At 54.9% G+C, this 16,648-nt stretch overlaps 3 protein-coding genes across 3 annotated transcripts; 2 read left to right on the top strand and 1 right to left on the bottom strand.

Annotated features, from left to right (window-relative positions):
* Positions 1–1,080: 1,080 nt before the first annotated feature.
* Positions 1,081–2,116, top strand: NCS54_00423400 (Hypothetical protein; the record flags this gene model as incomplete). Its single annotated transcript, XM_053149778.1, has 6 exons — positions 1,081–1,123; positions 1,231–1,310; positions 1,415–1,437; positions 1,516–1,544; positions 1,605–1,862; positions 1,944–2,116. The coding sequence occupies 6 exons, from the start codon at positions 1,081–1,083 to the stop codon at positions 2,114–2,116; spliced, it is 606 nt and encodes a 201-aa protein (XP_053005753.1).
* A 1,517-nt stretch (positions 2,117–3,633) lies between these two features.
* Positions 3,634–4,704, bottom strand: NCS54_00423300 (Hypothetical protein; the record flags this gene model as incomplete). Its single annotated transcript, XM_053149777.1, has 1 exon — positions 3,634–4,704. The coding sequence occupies one exon, from the start codon at positions 4,702–4,704 to the stop codon at positions 3,634–3,636; it is 1,071 nt and encodes a 356-aa protein (XP_053005752.1).
* A 9,222-nt stretch (positions 4,705–13,926) lies between these two features.
* On the top strand, positions 13,927–16,056 carry NCS54_00423200 (RRM domain-containing protein; the record flags this gene model as incomplete). Its single annotated transcript, XM_053149776.1, has 1 exon — positions 13,927–16,056. One exon carries the CDS (start codon positions 13,927–13,929, stop codon positions 16,054–16,056), a length of 2,130 nt encoding a protein of 709 aa, XP_053005751.1.
* Between the last annotated feature and the right edge of the window lie 592 nt (positions 16,057–16,648).

The raw sequence follows: 16,648 nt of genomic DNA, 5'->3' as shown, positions 1-16,648 counted from the left end.
CTCGCGACCGCCCACGCCCAGAACAGGAGGAGAAGAGGAGGCGTCTACGCAAATATTTGCTTACCCTGGGTGGCTTCATCATCTTCTGCCTTGCTCCCCGCTTCCCCAAGAAATCTCGAGCTAGCCGCCACGGGCGCATCCCAAATTCCCGGTCCTGGGACCAGACGACAAACTCAATTTCAGGCATCCCATCCCAAATCCCGGCGGTGGCCTTGTTTGGTCTTAGTTGCCCAGTCTTCTCTTGTCTCCCCTCTTCTGCCGGACACTTTTTTCCCTCGTCTGTCCCCTCCCCGCGGTGGTTGATTTCTCACCCTTCCTTCAAGTTCAGCAACCTGACCCTTCACTCCCTTGGTTGCAGTGTCGCCCTTTTGGCGTCGCAAGCCTCTCACCGTCCGTGTCGTGCGCCTCGTCCTTCTGTGACGCGCAACTCATCAACCCTGGGTATCACGCCGTGAAACTCGCCCTCGAGTCTCGATTCCTATCCGGTGTCTCATTCCTCAACGCTCACAGCAGCTCCCTCGCTCGGCTGCCCCTCGCTTGTCAACAACCGATCGACCGACATTCGGGCTACTAGTGCCTTACTTTTTTCCCTTGCCTGGTCTCCTCGCTCACGCTCACACCCACGTATACCAACCGGGATCCAAATTTTCAAACCAGGAAGAAGACGGGACCTTGTCCAGTCCACATCGACGTTGACGGCGCCGCTATATTCATCATCATCTTTTAACCGCCACTTTTGCGGTCGCCTCTGTTAGGCACACGCTCGCTCATCACACATCTCAGTCTCGGTCGCCATCATGCCGCGACACTATCATTACCAGCCCAGGTAGAGGCTCCCTGGTCTCCGCTCATGGCGCAAACTCATCGCTGACCTTTTTTTTCCCTCTCAGCCGCGAACTCCATGTGGTAGTACTGGGAGCAGGTTCGTCAATGCCCAACATTGCTTTTGTTGCTGCTTCGCCTCTTCTCCCCTCAACCTGTGCGCTTGTTGGCTGACTCGTTGTTTCCCCTTTGGCAGGAGGCGTGGGCAAGAGTTGTTTGACTGGTGAGTTGTCCCCTTGTCCCCATGTCCCATGTTCCATGTCCTACATGCTGCGCTTCGCTGTGCTCGCTGCGATGCGCTGTGTGTGCGTCCCACCGTTGCACGTTGCATCCACAACCCATCCTACCACGCAATCCATCCGAATGTTCGTCTTCTGTTGCGGCGGCATCAGGCTCATGCGAGAACAGCCCAGTTCGTGCACAACGAGTGGATCGAGAGCTATGATCCCACCATCGAAGACTCATATCGCACACAGCTTCAGGTTGATGTAAGTGCAGTCAGTCCCAGTCGGCGGAAGCCAATCCGCTAGCATGCGGTGCGCGCTCTCCGGTGCTGCCACTTGACCCCCCTTGACTGACTCGTTCGTGCCAGGGGCGCCAAGTTGTTCTCGAAATGTGAGTTGGCCTTGGTTCTCCCGCCCTTTGCAGGGAAAATCCACATGTGGAAGTGGTTGGCACTGACTCGATGTCTAGCCTCGATACAGCGGGGACCGAGCAGTTCGGTAGGTCCTTCATGGCCCAGCAACTCCCACACCATGACCCTCGTACTGATGATGGTCCAGTCGCCATGAGGGATCTCTACATGAAGACCGGACAGGGCTTTCTCCTCGTTTTCAGCATCACCTCTTCATCGTCGCTGAGCGAACTGGCTGGCTTGCGCGAGGAGATTATCCGGATCAAGGATGATGAGAATGTCCCGATCGTGATTGTGGGAAACAAGGCCGATCTGGAGGAGAATCGAGCTGTGCCCCGAGCCAAGGGTTTCTCCATCTCGCAACGATGGGGCGCGCCCTACTACGAGGCTAGCGCTAGGACGAGGAGTGAGTTTGCCCGTCCGTCCGCGGCCATTACCATCATGGCCACACGACGCTATGGCCGCATCCGTACTAACAGACGTGCAGCCAACGTCGATGAAGTCTTTATCGATCTTTGCAGGCAGATGCTCCGCAAGGACGACGAGCAGAGCGCCAGCATGGAGGCAGATGAAGGCTACAAGTACGACCACGGTCGAAGTTCGCACAAGCGTCACCGTCGCCGACGAAGAAAGGACTCGCCACGATGCGCTATACTGTGAACGAAAATCCCCTCCAACCGATTGATGACCACGGGATGGCATCAAGACGACACCACTCTACTTCTTGCTTCAACTTTTTTTTAGGACCATGGCTTTTTTGCCTTCTTTTTTGCGCCTTCTAACGAATTGCTTTATGGGACACGGCCAGCAAAAACAACAACTCACAACAGCCAAGACGAACGAATGATTGATTGATTATTGAAAGGGACTTTAAAGGGCCTCGCGGTCCAATGCGAAACAACGAAGCTCGATGGAGCGCGCGACCGGTCAGGGCGCGGAATGACCCAATATGCATTCTGGAGCGAGACCGAGGCGTATAGACGGCATGCAAAACGCATCTCACGCATTCTTCATCAAGCCATGGGCTACTTTTACCTGTCCTCTCGGAGAGGGCAGCACTCTCGAGCTCATCTTTTGTATATGCACACAACGGCGCCGGCGGTGTTTGGATAACTCTCGACCTGGGATATAAGGTCTGAATGTGGAATTTCTTTTTTTTTTACTTCTTGAAATGACGGGGGAGCATCTTTCTGTAGCCCTAAAGGAAAGGGGCTTTGCCATCAGGGGCGAGGAGAATGGATCACGACTCGACACATTTAGACGGGCGCTAGAATGAGCGAGCATGATAATATGATGTTGACGACGATGCTTGACGATGCGATGCTTTGATCAGGCCACTTTCTTTCTGATGATGTCTGCCAAGATGTACTACTATATGCCACACGGACGGCGTCTCTTGTGACTACTATCGCCACACGCCAAGAGAGCTTAATTCCCGAGCTTGGTGTTCAGTGCGCAACCTGGGGATTGGATGAGGGCCTTGTCGCTTAACGGTAAAGGGGACCGTCTTCCCTTCATGCCATTCTCCAGGTTTGTCTTTTGCTATGTGTCAGCATTGCTTGCGATCGTGGTATATCGACTTGTTATCGATGCAAGCTACTCAAGACAAGCAACCGCGCGTCTTGGGCATCAATGGATACAAACTTGGCTGGTTGCTCTAACTAGGTAATGGCGGGATTGCATAAAAAAGACATCCCCTTGGCTTTTGTTTACTCTTGCATTGTTGCGGTTATCTCATCTTGTGGTGGAAGGAAGATGGATGGTCTGAAGATGCCCAGGGGATCACCCGGGCTAGGTATTCTGCCATGTCCAATATCTACGCATGACACATAAATAGTTCAACTGAAAAATACGGCAGCCCGATCTACACAATGTATCGCCTTAAACTCTTTTATTCCGGTAGCTAAGGGCTCTCTACCGACTCATCTTCATGTCCTCGGACCGAGTTATGTTCACAGCTCCTCCCTCACCCTAGAGCCACCCATGGCTCGTTTTGTCCATCGTTCAGCTTCCAAAACTTCTCTCTATAGACCCCAGTTTTCCCCTAACTTTGTCGTATATGCCAACTCAAAGCCATCAAATCGGCATACTAACCAAGGCTTACCAAACTGTGCTCGCTTGCGTGTAACAACATCGTGAAAACCAGACTATGCCAACTTCTCAGCCAAGCCTAAGCCTCACTTGCGTCGGAAGATGCCCCAAATATCACTCAATACTCCGAACCACCCCTTGACCTTCTCAGCCGCGTTGAGCAGCAGCACGAAGCGCTTGACAAAGGCGTCGGCGTTGGAATAGTCCTCAGCATAGCACTCCCACACGGCCCTCCCCTTACCGCCACCCTCAATCTCACCGACAACCATGAGCTCGTCCTCGTCCTCGACAACCTTGACGTCGACGGTGCGAAGCTTGGGCCCAACACAGAGGGCGCGGCCCTTGACAGCCTCGTCGGCGACGAGCCGGGTGGCAGCGTCGATGACATCCTCAATCTCTGCGCCGCCTGCCGTGCCTGAGAGGAACATGGCTTCAACCTCGGGCTTGAGCATGTTGGACTTGGAGGTGTAGTAGGGGGCAATCATGTTGACGCGGATGCCCTGTCGCCAGGAAGTAGCGCGCAGAGTGCGGAACAGGCCGAGGATCGCATGCTTGCTCATGGTGTAGTAGCACTGGCCCGGGAAGGGGCACAGAGAGGCAAGAGAGCCGATGAGGAGGAGGCAGCGGTCACGGCCTTCGGACACGTCGTTCTTGGGGAGCCAGTAGAAGGCGAGGTGAGTAGTGTAGGTGGCTCCTACAATGTTGACATCAAAAGTAGCCATGTTAGGCTTGGGGATTCGACCGTCCTTAAGGACCGGAGCCTCAAACTTCATCGAGTGACCAGGGAGGATGATGCCGGCGTTGGGGACGACGACGTCGATGCCACCATGGGGGCTCACACGGACGGCCGTCTCAAAGAGGCTGACCTGGGACTCCCAGTCGGTGACATCGCAGTGCTGAAAGGCAAAGGTCGAGTCGGGGTATGAGGTCCTCAGAGCGGCGACGAGGTCCTCGCCGGCAGCGTCAGCGACATCGCCAATGACGACGTGGGCGCCGTGCGAGGCCCATTCACGGACCATGTGAGCTCCAAGGCCATTGGCGCCGCCCGTGATGAGGATGGTCTTGCCCTTGAGAGTAGCCGGATCGTAGGGCTTGCTCACGTCGATGGGCGGCGACTGACGGATGAGGGCGGTGATGTCTCTCTTTTCGGTGGCCATTTTGACGATTGAGTTGTTGACTAGGCTGAACTGGTGTTTACTGAATCAAGTGCCGTGTCTCGGAGGTTATCAATCTGTAGGTAGATAGACAGACATGCATGAAACGCTTTGCTGGCTGCCAACTCAACGTGTCAGTTGAAAGGAAGCCGTTTCAGCAAAAATACTCTTCCCCAGCCAATCCAACCCAATCCACTTGTGGAGTCTCTTCAACCCTTCAGCTGGCCTCTCCAGGGTCCAGCCAGCCATATCTGGTCTCTCACCTGGTCTAGTCGTCGTAGTGACCCGATAAATTAACTTGAGCGGGTCGCATCTGCCGGTTGAGCTCGTGTTTCGTATCCACTCTCTGGGCTGAGAGCGAGCGAGCGAGAGGGCGCTTTGACGATTGAGTTGAGTTGACTGCCGAGAGCCAAGATGCGATGCGTGCAGATGGCGGAGGTTGCAAAGTCTAGGTTGCTTGCGCGTAAAATAAAAATATTTTTGTGGCGAGGCTGATTATGCACGCCTGCATGCGACTTGCTTGCCTGCTTGCCTTGGCTGTTTGTTCATGTGTTGATAGGTAGTGAATCATTGTCGGTTCCTCAATGATATCATCTCGTTTCAACTGATCTCATCTGATCTGATTAGTGAGTGCCATTCACTGCAACCAGTGACAACTTCAACTCGGCCCTACCAAGTTGAAGCCACAACCACAACACAGACTTACAATGTCATGGATCTAGCTCGAGATTAGGGTTATGCCACTTGGCACAAAATCACCGAAACTTCTTTAAATGGATCTCTCCTCAGTCCAATTTCATCAAAAACCCCCTCCAGGGTCCGTCTATCTCACCATCGTGGAAATAACCGGTTGGCCTCCAAGACGATGGAGAGGCTGCAATAGCACCTAAACAACAGGTAAGCTTCCCTCTATGGCGCACAATGCGCAACTTGCTGACAACTTCTATCAGCTTCCTCAGCCTGGAAATTCAGTCGCGTAGTCGCGTCGCTCGGCTTTGACTTCTGTGTGTCGTTACAACTTTTGACTCCCACTCTCGGTACTGGCGGTCCCTCGCCATGGCTTGACCATGTATTCGTGCTGCCGACTGAGATTCCATCCATGTGACTCTTGGTTGACGCAAGTGAGCCATCTCAACAACCATGACAGCCGACATCGGGTGCAGCTAGGATCTTGCATCGTGCCTAGCCGAGCCTTTATGCCGTGTCAGCAAAGCAGCCCCGGTCAGGCGACCGGCGATCTTGCACAATACACTTTGAGATAACTGCATTGATCCAGACTCAACATCTCGGCCGGGCGAAGGAGATCTTCGTCGAGATGCCCAGATACGGATGCCACGCTTAGAAGGGTGTCGCTGTCAGCACGTAGCTCAGGGACCTACATCCCCGCCGTCTTGAATTCATCATGCAGATGGCCAAAGTCAATGGCTCTCAACAACCCTTGCTTCACTTGCCAAAGAAATCCCTTACGTGGTCGGCTGATTGATTGGTGGCTGCTAGCAAAAGAAACTTGTCTTCATGTGAGCAGCAACCAGTCTCTCTTTGACGCCGGGAACGGCCCGACCACGACAACCCTCGACGGTTCGACACCGAAGACTGACCCCTCGCTCACCTCGAGGCCTTTCTTTTGCGCCGCCTAGAGCCACCAACTTGATGGCATGTGGGGATTCTTGCTGATAGCCATCGCAGGTCTGGTCTTTGTTTACAAGCCCTGTCCTGGCCCCCATGTCATGGGTCGCCTTGTCGGGTAATGGGCATTCGAACAATCCGATGCTAGCGCAACCCTTCTTGTCAATGCCCTTCCATCGCCCCTAGGAGGGGTGCCGCTGCCTAACACTCGAGGCCGCCTGTATATTCAAGCCAAGGTGAACCGGCTCAAGAGTCTCGATCTGATGCGGCTCGGGACGGGAACGTGGTTTCCTAGTACAGCGGTATCGCCTGGGCGATTCCGACATAGGTATTGCGTGTGCACATAGAAGAGAATGCCGTGCTCCAAATCTTCTGAGACAACTGGAGCAGGGTCCGTCCCCGCGTACGGTACGGTGCGGTAGAGGAAAGAGACGGTATTGTCTCAGCCCTCAAAGGCCGGGCGGGCGTTGCTAGTTCATCCCCTCAACGGCCGGCAGACGGCGGCGTTGAGTCGAGGTCGGATGAGGGATGGGGGACGGGGAACGGGGCATGGCAACGAGATTAGATACGTCACATGAGGGCAAGAGAATGGGGGAAAGCGCTGATCACTTTGTCTAGAATCGCCGTCCAAGTCCCAGCCCCAGGGAGCGTGGCTGATGTGGCCCAAGGTGTAGGATTCCAGCACGCCTTTTCATGCTGCCACATCCAATCTCGGGAGGTCAGGCCCAGCGGAATTCAGGCTTGAGGTTGGCATCGGTTGAAGAAGCAAGCTCAAGCCAAACAAGGGAAGAAAAAACCGCCTTGGAGGGGGAGGCTCTGATGTGATGGCTCCCGTCGACGAGGAGGTGCGCAGACGCTGGCCTGGCATTGGGCCATCTTGATCTGCCCAGCACCGGTGCTTACTCCCAACACTGAAGCTTTGGCCATGTCCCCCAGCCCCAGAAGCCTCCAACTTTGGGAAAACAAGACGGCACCAGTGATGCCGGGGATGTGACGGGGCCCTCGAGGCACAGCTTCCGGCGGCCAACAGGCTGGGTTACCGGGGCCCGTTTTCACGGACGGTGGGCCATGTCCCCTGAAGCTCGTGCGTGCACTCTTGTCTCTGTGACCTCACTCGTGGGCCGCGGCGTCGGGCCCACCACGTTGGCGTCAAGTGCCACGCCAGGGGATCCTTGAAGGATTAAAGAGATGGGCAGGGGGACTCGACTCCCGAGGCTGAAGGGCCATGAGGTCAGTGGTCAATTGTCCACCGTTAATGAGCCATGATAAGCCGCCTGGAACCAGTCGGGCCCGTGCAGTCGAGCTACGCACGCTGGGCTGAAGACCAAGAGCAAACTGACGGCCTCTACCGTTTTGTCTTGGTGTTCCATCACCTTGGAGCTGGACCGACTAAGCCCGAGCTAGCCCTCTCCCAACGTCCTGGTGGCTGTGGAACCGGCCTTGTGCCTAGCGAGAATCGCGCCTCCGGCCCCAATCCGCAATCTTGGATTCACGTGGTGCCGTTAGACCACATGCTGCCACATGTTGTGCTTTGCATCCCGCAATCAGGGAGGGCAGCAATCAACGAATCCCTCCCAAACCGATCCCACGTCCGCCGCCGATGGTGCCTAGCTGAGATGTGACCAACCTTCGACAATGGAGCGACCACATCGACAAGCGCAGTTGGGGCTGCTTGTGGAGAGATCGGCGGAGGCCAAGAGACCGTTGGCGTTGCTGATCTGTGCTTAGTGACGTGAACCGGCTGCTTCGTTAGCTGTTGTTGCGCCCTCCATCCCCTCAGCCTTGGCGAGAAATCATCGCAACTCCTCCTCCTCACAAAGCAATTTCAATCAGCCGAACGACACGTCTCATGGTAGACAATACCACCACCAGACTCACAAGCTCACAAGGGCTCGTCACACACGTCCCCTCGCGAACCAATCAGAAGGCTGCCGCAGGGAAGCGGAACGTTCTGCCGGCCAAACCTTTTCAAAGTGTTTGGGGCCTCGCCAGTCCAATCGGGATCAAGCATTGACGACCCAAACGGGGTTTGGAGGACGAGACGAGCAGGGTAGTAGTCCGGCAGCACGGAACGCCAAACTCCAAAACTCAGGGTCTGTTTGCTGAACCCTCGACAGATCGGCGCGAACAAGCACATCCATCCCTCTCTCAAGGCAAGCCGAGAACACAAGCCGGTTCTGCATAGTAGGCAAACATGCCTACTGCGCTCGGCTGTGCCGGAGGGCAGCCTCATCCATCTCCCCAAGCTGGCCTGAGATGTTCGAGAGAGAGACGTGAGATAATGCTGCTCTTTCATCAAGATCCAGCATTCTTCGTGAACATGGATGAAAGATCCCTGCATCTCGGCTCTATTCGCAAAGAAAACAAGTCGCTTTCGGCTTCCTTCTGACATGCCCTGTTGGATACAAGCGAGGCTGTTTCAACTTCAGTCCTGGCCAAGCGGCTGCGTTTTAGAAAAGTCAGTATCCCGGCAGGGCTGAGGTGTCAACGTCCCTGAACCACCACCGTTAGCAATCGAAACTCTACCGAGGCGTGCGTGTGCCGACATATCCTATCGAGTTGGGTTGGCCTCCGGTCCTGCTGACTAGACTATCAAGAGAGAGAGGGAAAGGATGACGATGGATTGACGGGACCTCGCATCTCCCAAGCCCCGCTATGTGGCACGTCCCACAATGAAGGATACCTCCAATCCAGCGGCAGATTGCAATCCCGGTGAGATCGATGTAGGGGAGGATGGTGAGACGAAAATGACAACCATCAGGCATGCCAACGGAGAAGAGTAAAGGGAGGGAGGAACATGAACAGGAGGGCACACATGGCTGTCACGTGCGTAATCCAACACTGAGTCGTACCCAAAGTCCCTGTTTGACAACCAGAGGAGGACCTGGCATGGTTTGAGTTCGTTGCCCAGTGTCCAAGTTGACTGATGTGTGCCAGTCTTCGTTTGTTGAGGGTCTACAGCCCAGATATAGATTTGCAACTCCTCGTCACTGTGCTGGCAATCCGTAACACCTGTGCGACTTGTATAGGGATGAGACAAACCTGGACAAGGCACACATCGGGAGACTGAGGCCGAACAGGACCCCTCAAAGATGAAGAATGCAGCAGGGCAGTTGTTCAAGCCACGACCCGCAGGTTACCTGACCCATCTCCAAACGAGTTCCCCCGTTGGTACACCATCCCATAGCGCTGGCTTCGAAACTTGATCACCGGCACTGCAGTTTTCGGATATGCAGAGCTGCTGGTGTTCGGTTTCATGTCGTCTTTGGCGGGTGCCCTCGCTAGCGCGCACCAGGGTCCCATCTCCCCCAAATGTCCGTCGGCGCCTGTGGGCCAGCTTTTGGGCCTGTGGATGCAGGCGGCCCGTTCGATCGATCCGAAGTCCAGTGATCTGGAAAGTGCTTTGCCCAATGCGAGCGAGGGGGGCAGTGTGTCTCGCTTGAGTCTCATTTCGTCACCTTGTCCTCTCCTGTTGACGCTGGATGGATTGCGAGACATGCTCGTTCATATCAGACAAATATGACCAGCATCTTGGGTCCAATAGGATGGACCAACCGAGAAACGGAGCCACACTCGCCAAGTGCACTCGCTTCACACAACCTTCGCCCGCGACGTCCGAGTGTTGATGTTGCTTTGTCGTCGAATCTAGCTTGCTTTGTTTTTGGAGACTGGGCGGTAGCAGTTCTCAACGACACCATCATGACGGCCGGGTTGGCATGAATACTACCCTTCCGCCCATGTGGGAGCTCACTTGCCTAACGGAGACGCACCAGTTCGGAGCACCAAGGAAAAAAGGTGCAATGAGGCTGTCTGTTGGTTTGATTGACAGGGCCAGGGGAAAGCAGGGAGGGAGTCTTGATACCCCTGCCGCCAAACACTGCATGGTTGTTCACCGGTTGCCCACACCCCTCCTCTTACGTGCTGCCCACTTGCCCATGGCCACAGCCCTGGGAGGTCTAGCCTGCCTGACAGGACACCTTGGAGAATCCTGTGCATTTCGCGACGACGTGAAGGCGGGCTCCTTGAACATGGGGGGTAGACGTGGCTCCTGTCGGAGACAACACGCCCCGACCGAGGACGAGCATGTCATGTCGAGAGCAAGGCCCTCTCCGAGTGCTTGTTGCTTGACGGGCCGACGACATGTTTCTGGGGGTTGTTGGGACCGTGGTTCCAAGGTTTCGCATCAGGTGTAATAGAGTCTGTCCCTGGAGGAAGAAATCCCTGTTCATATTCGACGTCGGGTGCCGATGTTGCGTCGCAGCTCACCTGGTTGCCATGAAACTGTCCTCATGAAGTCAGTGGGGGAGGTCGATGCTTGGAAGATCAAGCTCTGCACTGCACGCACCTTGCGGCGGATCCATTATTAAGGTGGTCGACTCGCAGGTGATGTTGTGGCTGCTGCACGGGAAAGGACCCGGACGGCATGATTCAGCAGCCAAAGCCACAGACGGGTTGACGATGATGATGACGACGGTGAAGACTTTTCTGTCCGCTGTGTGCCTGCGGAAAGGCAAGGCAAGGTTGCTCAAAAGGTTGAATTAAAGTCTACGCCTGGACCCCTTGGTTTCAGTGTGAGGCGAAGGCGCAGTTGGAAATGGCGATACGGATGGATGGCGGGCGGGCATGAAGCTGCAGCACGCACGGCAATTAATTTGTAGAGGGGCCGCTGATCAAGCAACAGCCATGGGCGAGTTACAGTGCCTGCCTTATCCCTACCCCTCCCTCCTTCCTCATCAATTCTACGGAGTGAGACATAGACCAATCAGAGTCAAGGATCGCTCCAACATCACGGCCGGCTTGTCATAGAAGAGAAGAAAGGAAGGAATAGATCACTAGTGTCAAAATCGTGATTCTACATTGAATACCCTGCTTTGCTATCAAGATAGACTCTGATAAGTCGGAAAACTAGCCAGTAGAGATTTCCATTACTGCTCTCCAGTGTCGCTTTTCTCTTGAAGCAATGGTGCAACATGGAAAGCAGCCTGGCCGTTGTTAATAGCAAGCACTATCTGTCCACTCGGATTGTTTTCTGTCTACCATCGCCAGGTTCAGGGACGGCAGGAAGGTACGGCAGATACTCTGAGAGCCCCCCAGCCCCAACAACCACTCATTGACGGTCATTGATCTTACATTGACTTATGTTACGCTTCTCCCATCGACTGTTGGCTCACGAGACGTAATCTGGGCCCATCTTCACATCGGTATCGCGGACGGTCGGCTTCTCGATCGATTTATCTGGGAGCCCCTCGATTAAGCGGTCATGTTGGCTTTGGTTGGGGCATGCCATCCATCACAGATTGCATCAGTGTGCTGGACTGGACGCTTCCCCTCCCCCATACTTGGTCTGCAATTTGCTTCTTTGATGCCTGTTAGCGTTGGTCTCCCTGTTTAGTGCCCAGTCTACCGTTTCCGCCCTTGGACAAATCATGGGCTTTCCCAGGCAAGCCAAGGGCCATCAAACGCCAGCCAGCCGGCTCTCTCATTTTTGACTTTCCACTATTTGAGATGCGATGGCGTCCGATTGGCACGATAGCGCTGGGGACTGAACAAACGACCTCAACACCAAATTTGCGCCCACGCCCCATCTGAGCCCAGGTTTCCACACCACCTTCCCCCCTGCCCTGCCCGCCGAGTCTGAGCTGCCCCTCGTCTCTAGGTTCTCTTTTTGTCCGAGGTCATTTGAAAGGAAAGATTTCCTTCGCGGAGAGAGAACCTCCAAGCACGAGCCACACATGAGGTGACGATGGCGGGGAAATCGATGAGTAACTTGCGTCCCTGGCACGATGCTGCACCTGGAGCTGTACCGATACCAGTGCAGCACGCAGCCCAGCCTCATCTGCACTGGATCTCCTCTCTGGAGCTTGATTCCCTTTTGACAGCATCACCTATCTTCTGTGGGCCGGGCTCATCTCTCATTTGAGTTTTCAGAGAGCTCTATTTAAGGGCCAGCGCGGTCCAAGATTTTTCCTACTCCGCAGCCAAGGTACTTGAACGCTTAGAAGCTCCGAGAGCACAAAGCACAAGTGGGAAGTGCTGTCATCCAAACTAACACACCTGGACCATTTCAGGAACCGCTTGAGGGAAAGGAAACACAAGCAAAACCTTCTTCTATCCAGCATCTACAGCATCTCCAGCAACACTACGGAGTACGACGTAGCACTTCATCTAACAATAGCATCCGTCCTTCGGGCTAGAGAGCCCACCATCATCCCAGCGCACTCAACGCTACCCTTTTCGGTCCAAGCTCCCTGGAGCCCCCTTCATCCCCGGTCGCCGCGTTCACTAGCATCAGTGTGTACAGTCAGTGCCTTGCCCATGTACCTAGGCCGCGCTGACCGAGCAAGAGCAGATCCAAGCATCGATCAGGTCCGGTAGCCCAGGGATATCCGGGACGTAGGTACCCAATTAACCACGAGGTCGACCCAGCGATCCAGGACCTGGCGGAGGCCCAAGATACGAAGTCGATCCGCGACGGACCCCAGGCCAGGCCCAGGCCAGACGGAGCTCACTTCATCAGCAGCTTGACTGAGGACCTGATCATATCCATCCATCCACGCCGCCGCACGCACTGGCACTCGCGATTGTCGCGCCCGCTGCCCCCCGCTGTCACCCTCTCCCACGCAGTAAGTTCTCACACATCCATAAGCTATCACACACCTCATTCACTCCCCAAGCTACCCTCCCACACCACCCATCTTCATTCTCCATTTCCATTCCCATTGCCCATTCATTCCCCTTCTCCTCCCTCCCTCCATCCATCTGCATCGTGCAAGAGGAACCTGGCATCCACACACGCGCGCGAGCTCAAGCTTGGAGACGCTCACACAGGCGCAATCTTGCCTTGCCAGATTAATTATCTGCCCGCCCAGTTACTGTACCTACCTGGCTGGCAATCTTGCTGTCCATCCCGTCCCTCTGACACGCCGGCCACCAACTCTTCTTCTTCTGCTCTCCCCTCCCACACAAGCCGTTGACTCCCTCGCCTCATTCGGGCACTAAGGTAGAACCCCCGTGTTACCCTCCGGCACATCTCCATCACATACCAGCCATCCTGGCTTTCGGAACAGCCATACCTCCTCCCACACAGCCCTGGGTCTCTCAAGCCCTTGGGTTCTTCCTCGATCCGCTATAGACACACTACGGAGCACACTGCCGCTACCGTTGCTTTCACTTCCCCTGCTGGGGTCGGCTCTGGCGCGCCCCTACATTAACTACAACGGCCCCCCTCCCCCCCATTTCCTGCATCGTTCATCATCTCCATCCACGGGACATTCATTTCACCTTGCACCACACTCGCCCGCTGCGACAAGCTGTCGCACTCCTTACGACGCCATTTTCATTGCGCATTTTGGCCGTCGTCTTGCTAATTCCGCATTGCTTTGTGGCATCTCAGTTATTATTCTCTTGCAACCATACTCGACAATTTTCGACAATTTGGATTCTCATCTATCCTCCTAGCTAGACCCGACGCGCGCGACTTCATCCGCACACTTTCTCGCCCCTTGCTTGTCACCTCAATCCAGATTTGCGCCAAATCACGACCGCGTCTCAGTACTGGCATCTATACTAACACTCGATCGCCACTTGCATCTCTGGCTAATGTCGGCGTTGACCCGTCTCGAACCTCTCGAACCGTGTTGCGACAACAAAAGCGACTGCGACTACGACCGCGATCGCGACCAATCCCCATCTAATATATCTCCACGATCGTCGCATCCGCTTGACCCCAGATCCTCCACCACCAGCGAATTAGAGTCTGTTCCAGCGCATGCAACCGCATATCAGGCGATGACAGAACTATCCGGCGCGACAACAGCTGCGTCTCCAACGACCAGCCAGCCCAGCCGCGCGACTCCTTTCTCAGCAGCCTACCCATCTGCGAACACCCCCGCCGATTCCGTCATGACTCTGGCCTCGTCATTCGGCCTGCCCAGCAGCGCTGGACAGTCGACAACCTTGAGCTACTTCCAGTCTGTGGCACCGTCGTCGTTCTATGCATCCAGTATGCGCGACGCGCCGAGATCTGGGAGCGCCCACTTCCCTCGCCCGACCTCGCCCTTGTATCCCGTCTTGATCCGCCGCTTGCCCCTCAATACCACGAAGGACTCGGTGCGACTCATGGCTGTCTTCTCCCAACAACTAGTAGATATCGAGCTACTTCCCCACGATCAGTCCAAGGATCCCGGCTTCATCTCAGCAGTCTTGCAATTCCGATCCGCAGGGGGTGCTTACGAAGCGCAGAAGATGCTACATGGGCGCACAATCGCCGACGATGCCGAGTTGATTGTTGAGCTTTTGCCCTCTAATAGCCCAGGGTCTTCCCGACAATATACAACCGAGACGGCCTCAAATGCCTCGACTTTGACGCCATCTGCTACCCCATCCTCTTCAACGTCCGGGCCTAGGCAAATTTCGCGCATCAACGGTGTCTTTTCCCCAGTCGAGACCCTCCCACCTCCGCCGAATGGCATATATACTGGGCACGAACTGCCAAACCCAGACACGAGCATCGTTTACCAGAATCTCTTCTCTCCCCAATCACCGATCGGCAACCACGTTACGGAGCGCGGCCGGATTTCAGGAAAGACGCTAATCGCCAACGATTCTGGTGACGACGAGGATACAAACGTTATCTTGAAGGACCCCATTGCTTACGCCGAGTACACGGATGGGCCAAGGAGAAAAACAGACCCAGCCATTCCTGTCCAAGCCATGAGTGCACTTTCGATCAACACCAAGAACACGACACCATCGGGACCATCGTCTCTGCCTCCGCATATGGGTGTCATGTCACCACAGTCGTTCCAAACCATGAGCCTGCCACAGCATAGGCCACACTTCCCACCGGTCAATCCCGCCGATCAGAACCCTCCTTGCAATACTCTTTACGTTGGCAACCTCCCTATCGACACCTCAGAAGAAGAGCTTAAGGCCCTCTTCATTAAGCAACGTGGATACAAACGTCTCTGTTTCCGTACCAAGGCTAACGGACCGATGTGTTTCGTCGAGTTTGAAGAGGTATCGTTCGCCACAAAAGCGCTGCACGATCTGTATGGGCACCCGCTCCACAACAGCGTCAAGGGTGGGATACGATTGAGCTTTTCCAAAAACCCCCTCGGTGTGCGGTCAAACCCGAATCCTAATCACGCAAACGGTGGCGCGCCAGGCGGAATGAACGCAGTCATGTCTGCTTCGGTCAACGGCTTCGCAGCAGCTCACAGGCCTCCTCCAGGACTCGCTGCTCCCCCTGGCCTAGGGGGCGGCCGTCAACAGCATTATGGACCAGGGGGTTCACAGGGGGGCCCCCAAGGTGCAGGATTCCCAAACTCGGGCAATTTCAACCGGAATGCCAACATGTATGCGTACAACGGCCATGTTGGCGGCCAGCCTAACGGGGCCAATCCGATGTATTCGTACAATGGCCATGTTGGTATCGAGTCCGGCGGCATGAACCATGTCAACGGGGTCAACCCGATGTATGCATACAACGGCTATGAGCCCAGAGCCGTGAACGGAGGCAACTCGATGTATGCGTACAACGGCCACTCTAGCCCAGATCTCAGCAACCTCAACGCCGTCAACGGTACCAACTCGATCTATGGGTTCAGCAACGGTCAAACTGGCGCCGACCCCAGCGACGTCAGCCTAATCAATGGTGTCAACGCTGTGAACGGCTCAAAGTCGGTCATGCTCGCCAAAATGTCGCATCCATTCAACCCGAGAAGGTAGGAGCGGTTGTTTTATGTGTGATGAAGGACCCTATGCTTATTTTGCCCCTTGTTTTCTTTTCGACATTCACGATTCACCATGGTACGGAGTATTATTTGCATGTTTGTGTTGTTTTTACATTTGAATGATTCCCCTTCAGCGTTACTTTTGGATTGGTTTGGCCAAGACCAAGCCGGACTGCTCTCGGTCTCTCTGCATTATTCATAAATGGCGTTTTCTCTTGGTTTATCATGGATACATCGGATTTGAAGCTTCCTGGCGTTTTCTGTCACTATCGAGCAAGGCGCACTGGCAGTTGGGTGTCTAATTCTGGCGCCATCGGTCTCGCCTACAGCAGAAGTACGACACATTCCGTTATTGCGAGAGACTGGACGCTCGGCTTGGGATTCGTCGTCGGGGCCAGCTACACATATTCATTTGGTTGGGCTCGGTGCTTGCGGCAGGCAACAGGCATGCATAGAAGCCTGAGCTCGCCACCTGCTAGAGTTACGCATCTGGTTCTATTCATTGGAGTTCTTTCGAATTGCATTTGTCTCTGGCATGGGCATTGGGGGAAAGATCCAAAAACCAAAAATTGACGGGGGAAAAGCGT

The sequence above is a fragment of the Fusarium falciforme genome, chromosome 3, assembly GCF_026873545.1.
Source record: "Fusarium falciforme chromosome 3, complete sequence".
Lineage (NCBI taxonomy): Eukaryota > Fungi > Ascomycota > Sordariomycetes > Hypocreales > Nectriaceae > Fusarium > Fusarium falciforme.
This window is presented reverse-complemented; position numbering and strand designations above follow the sequence as displayed.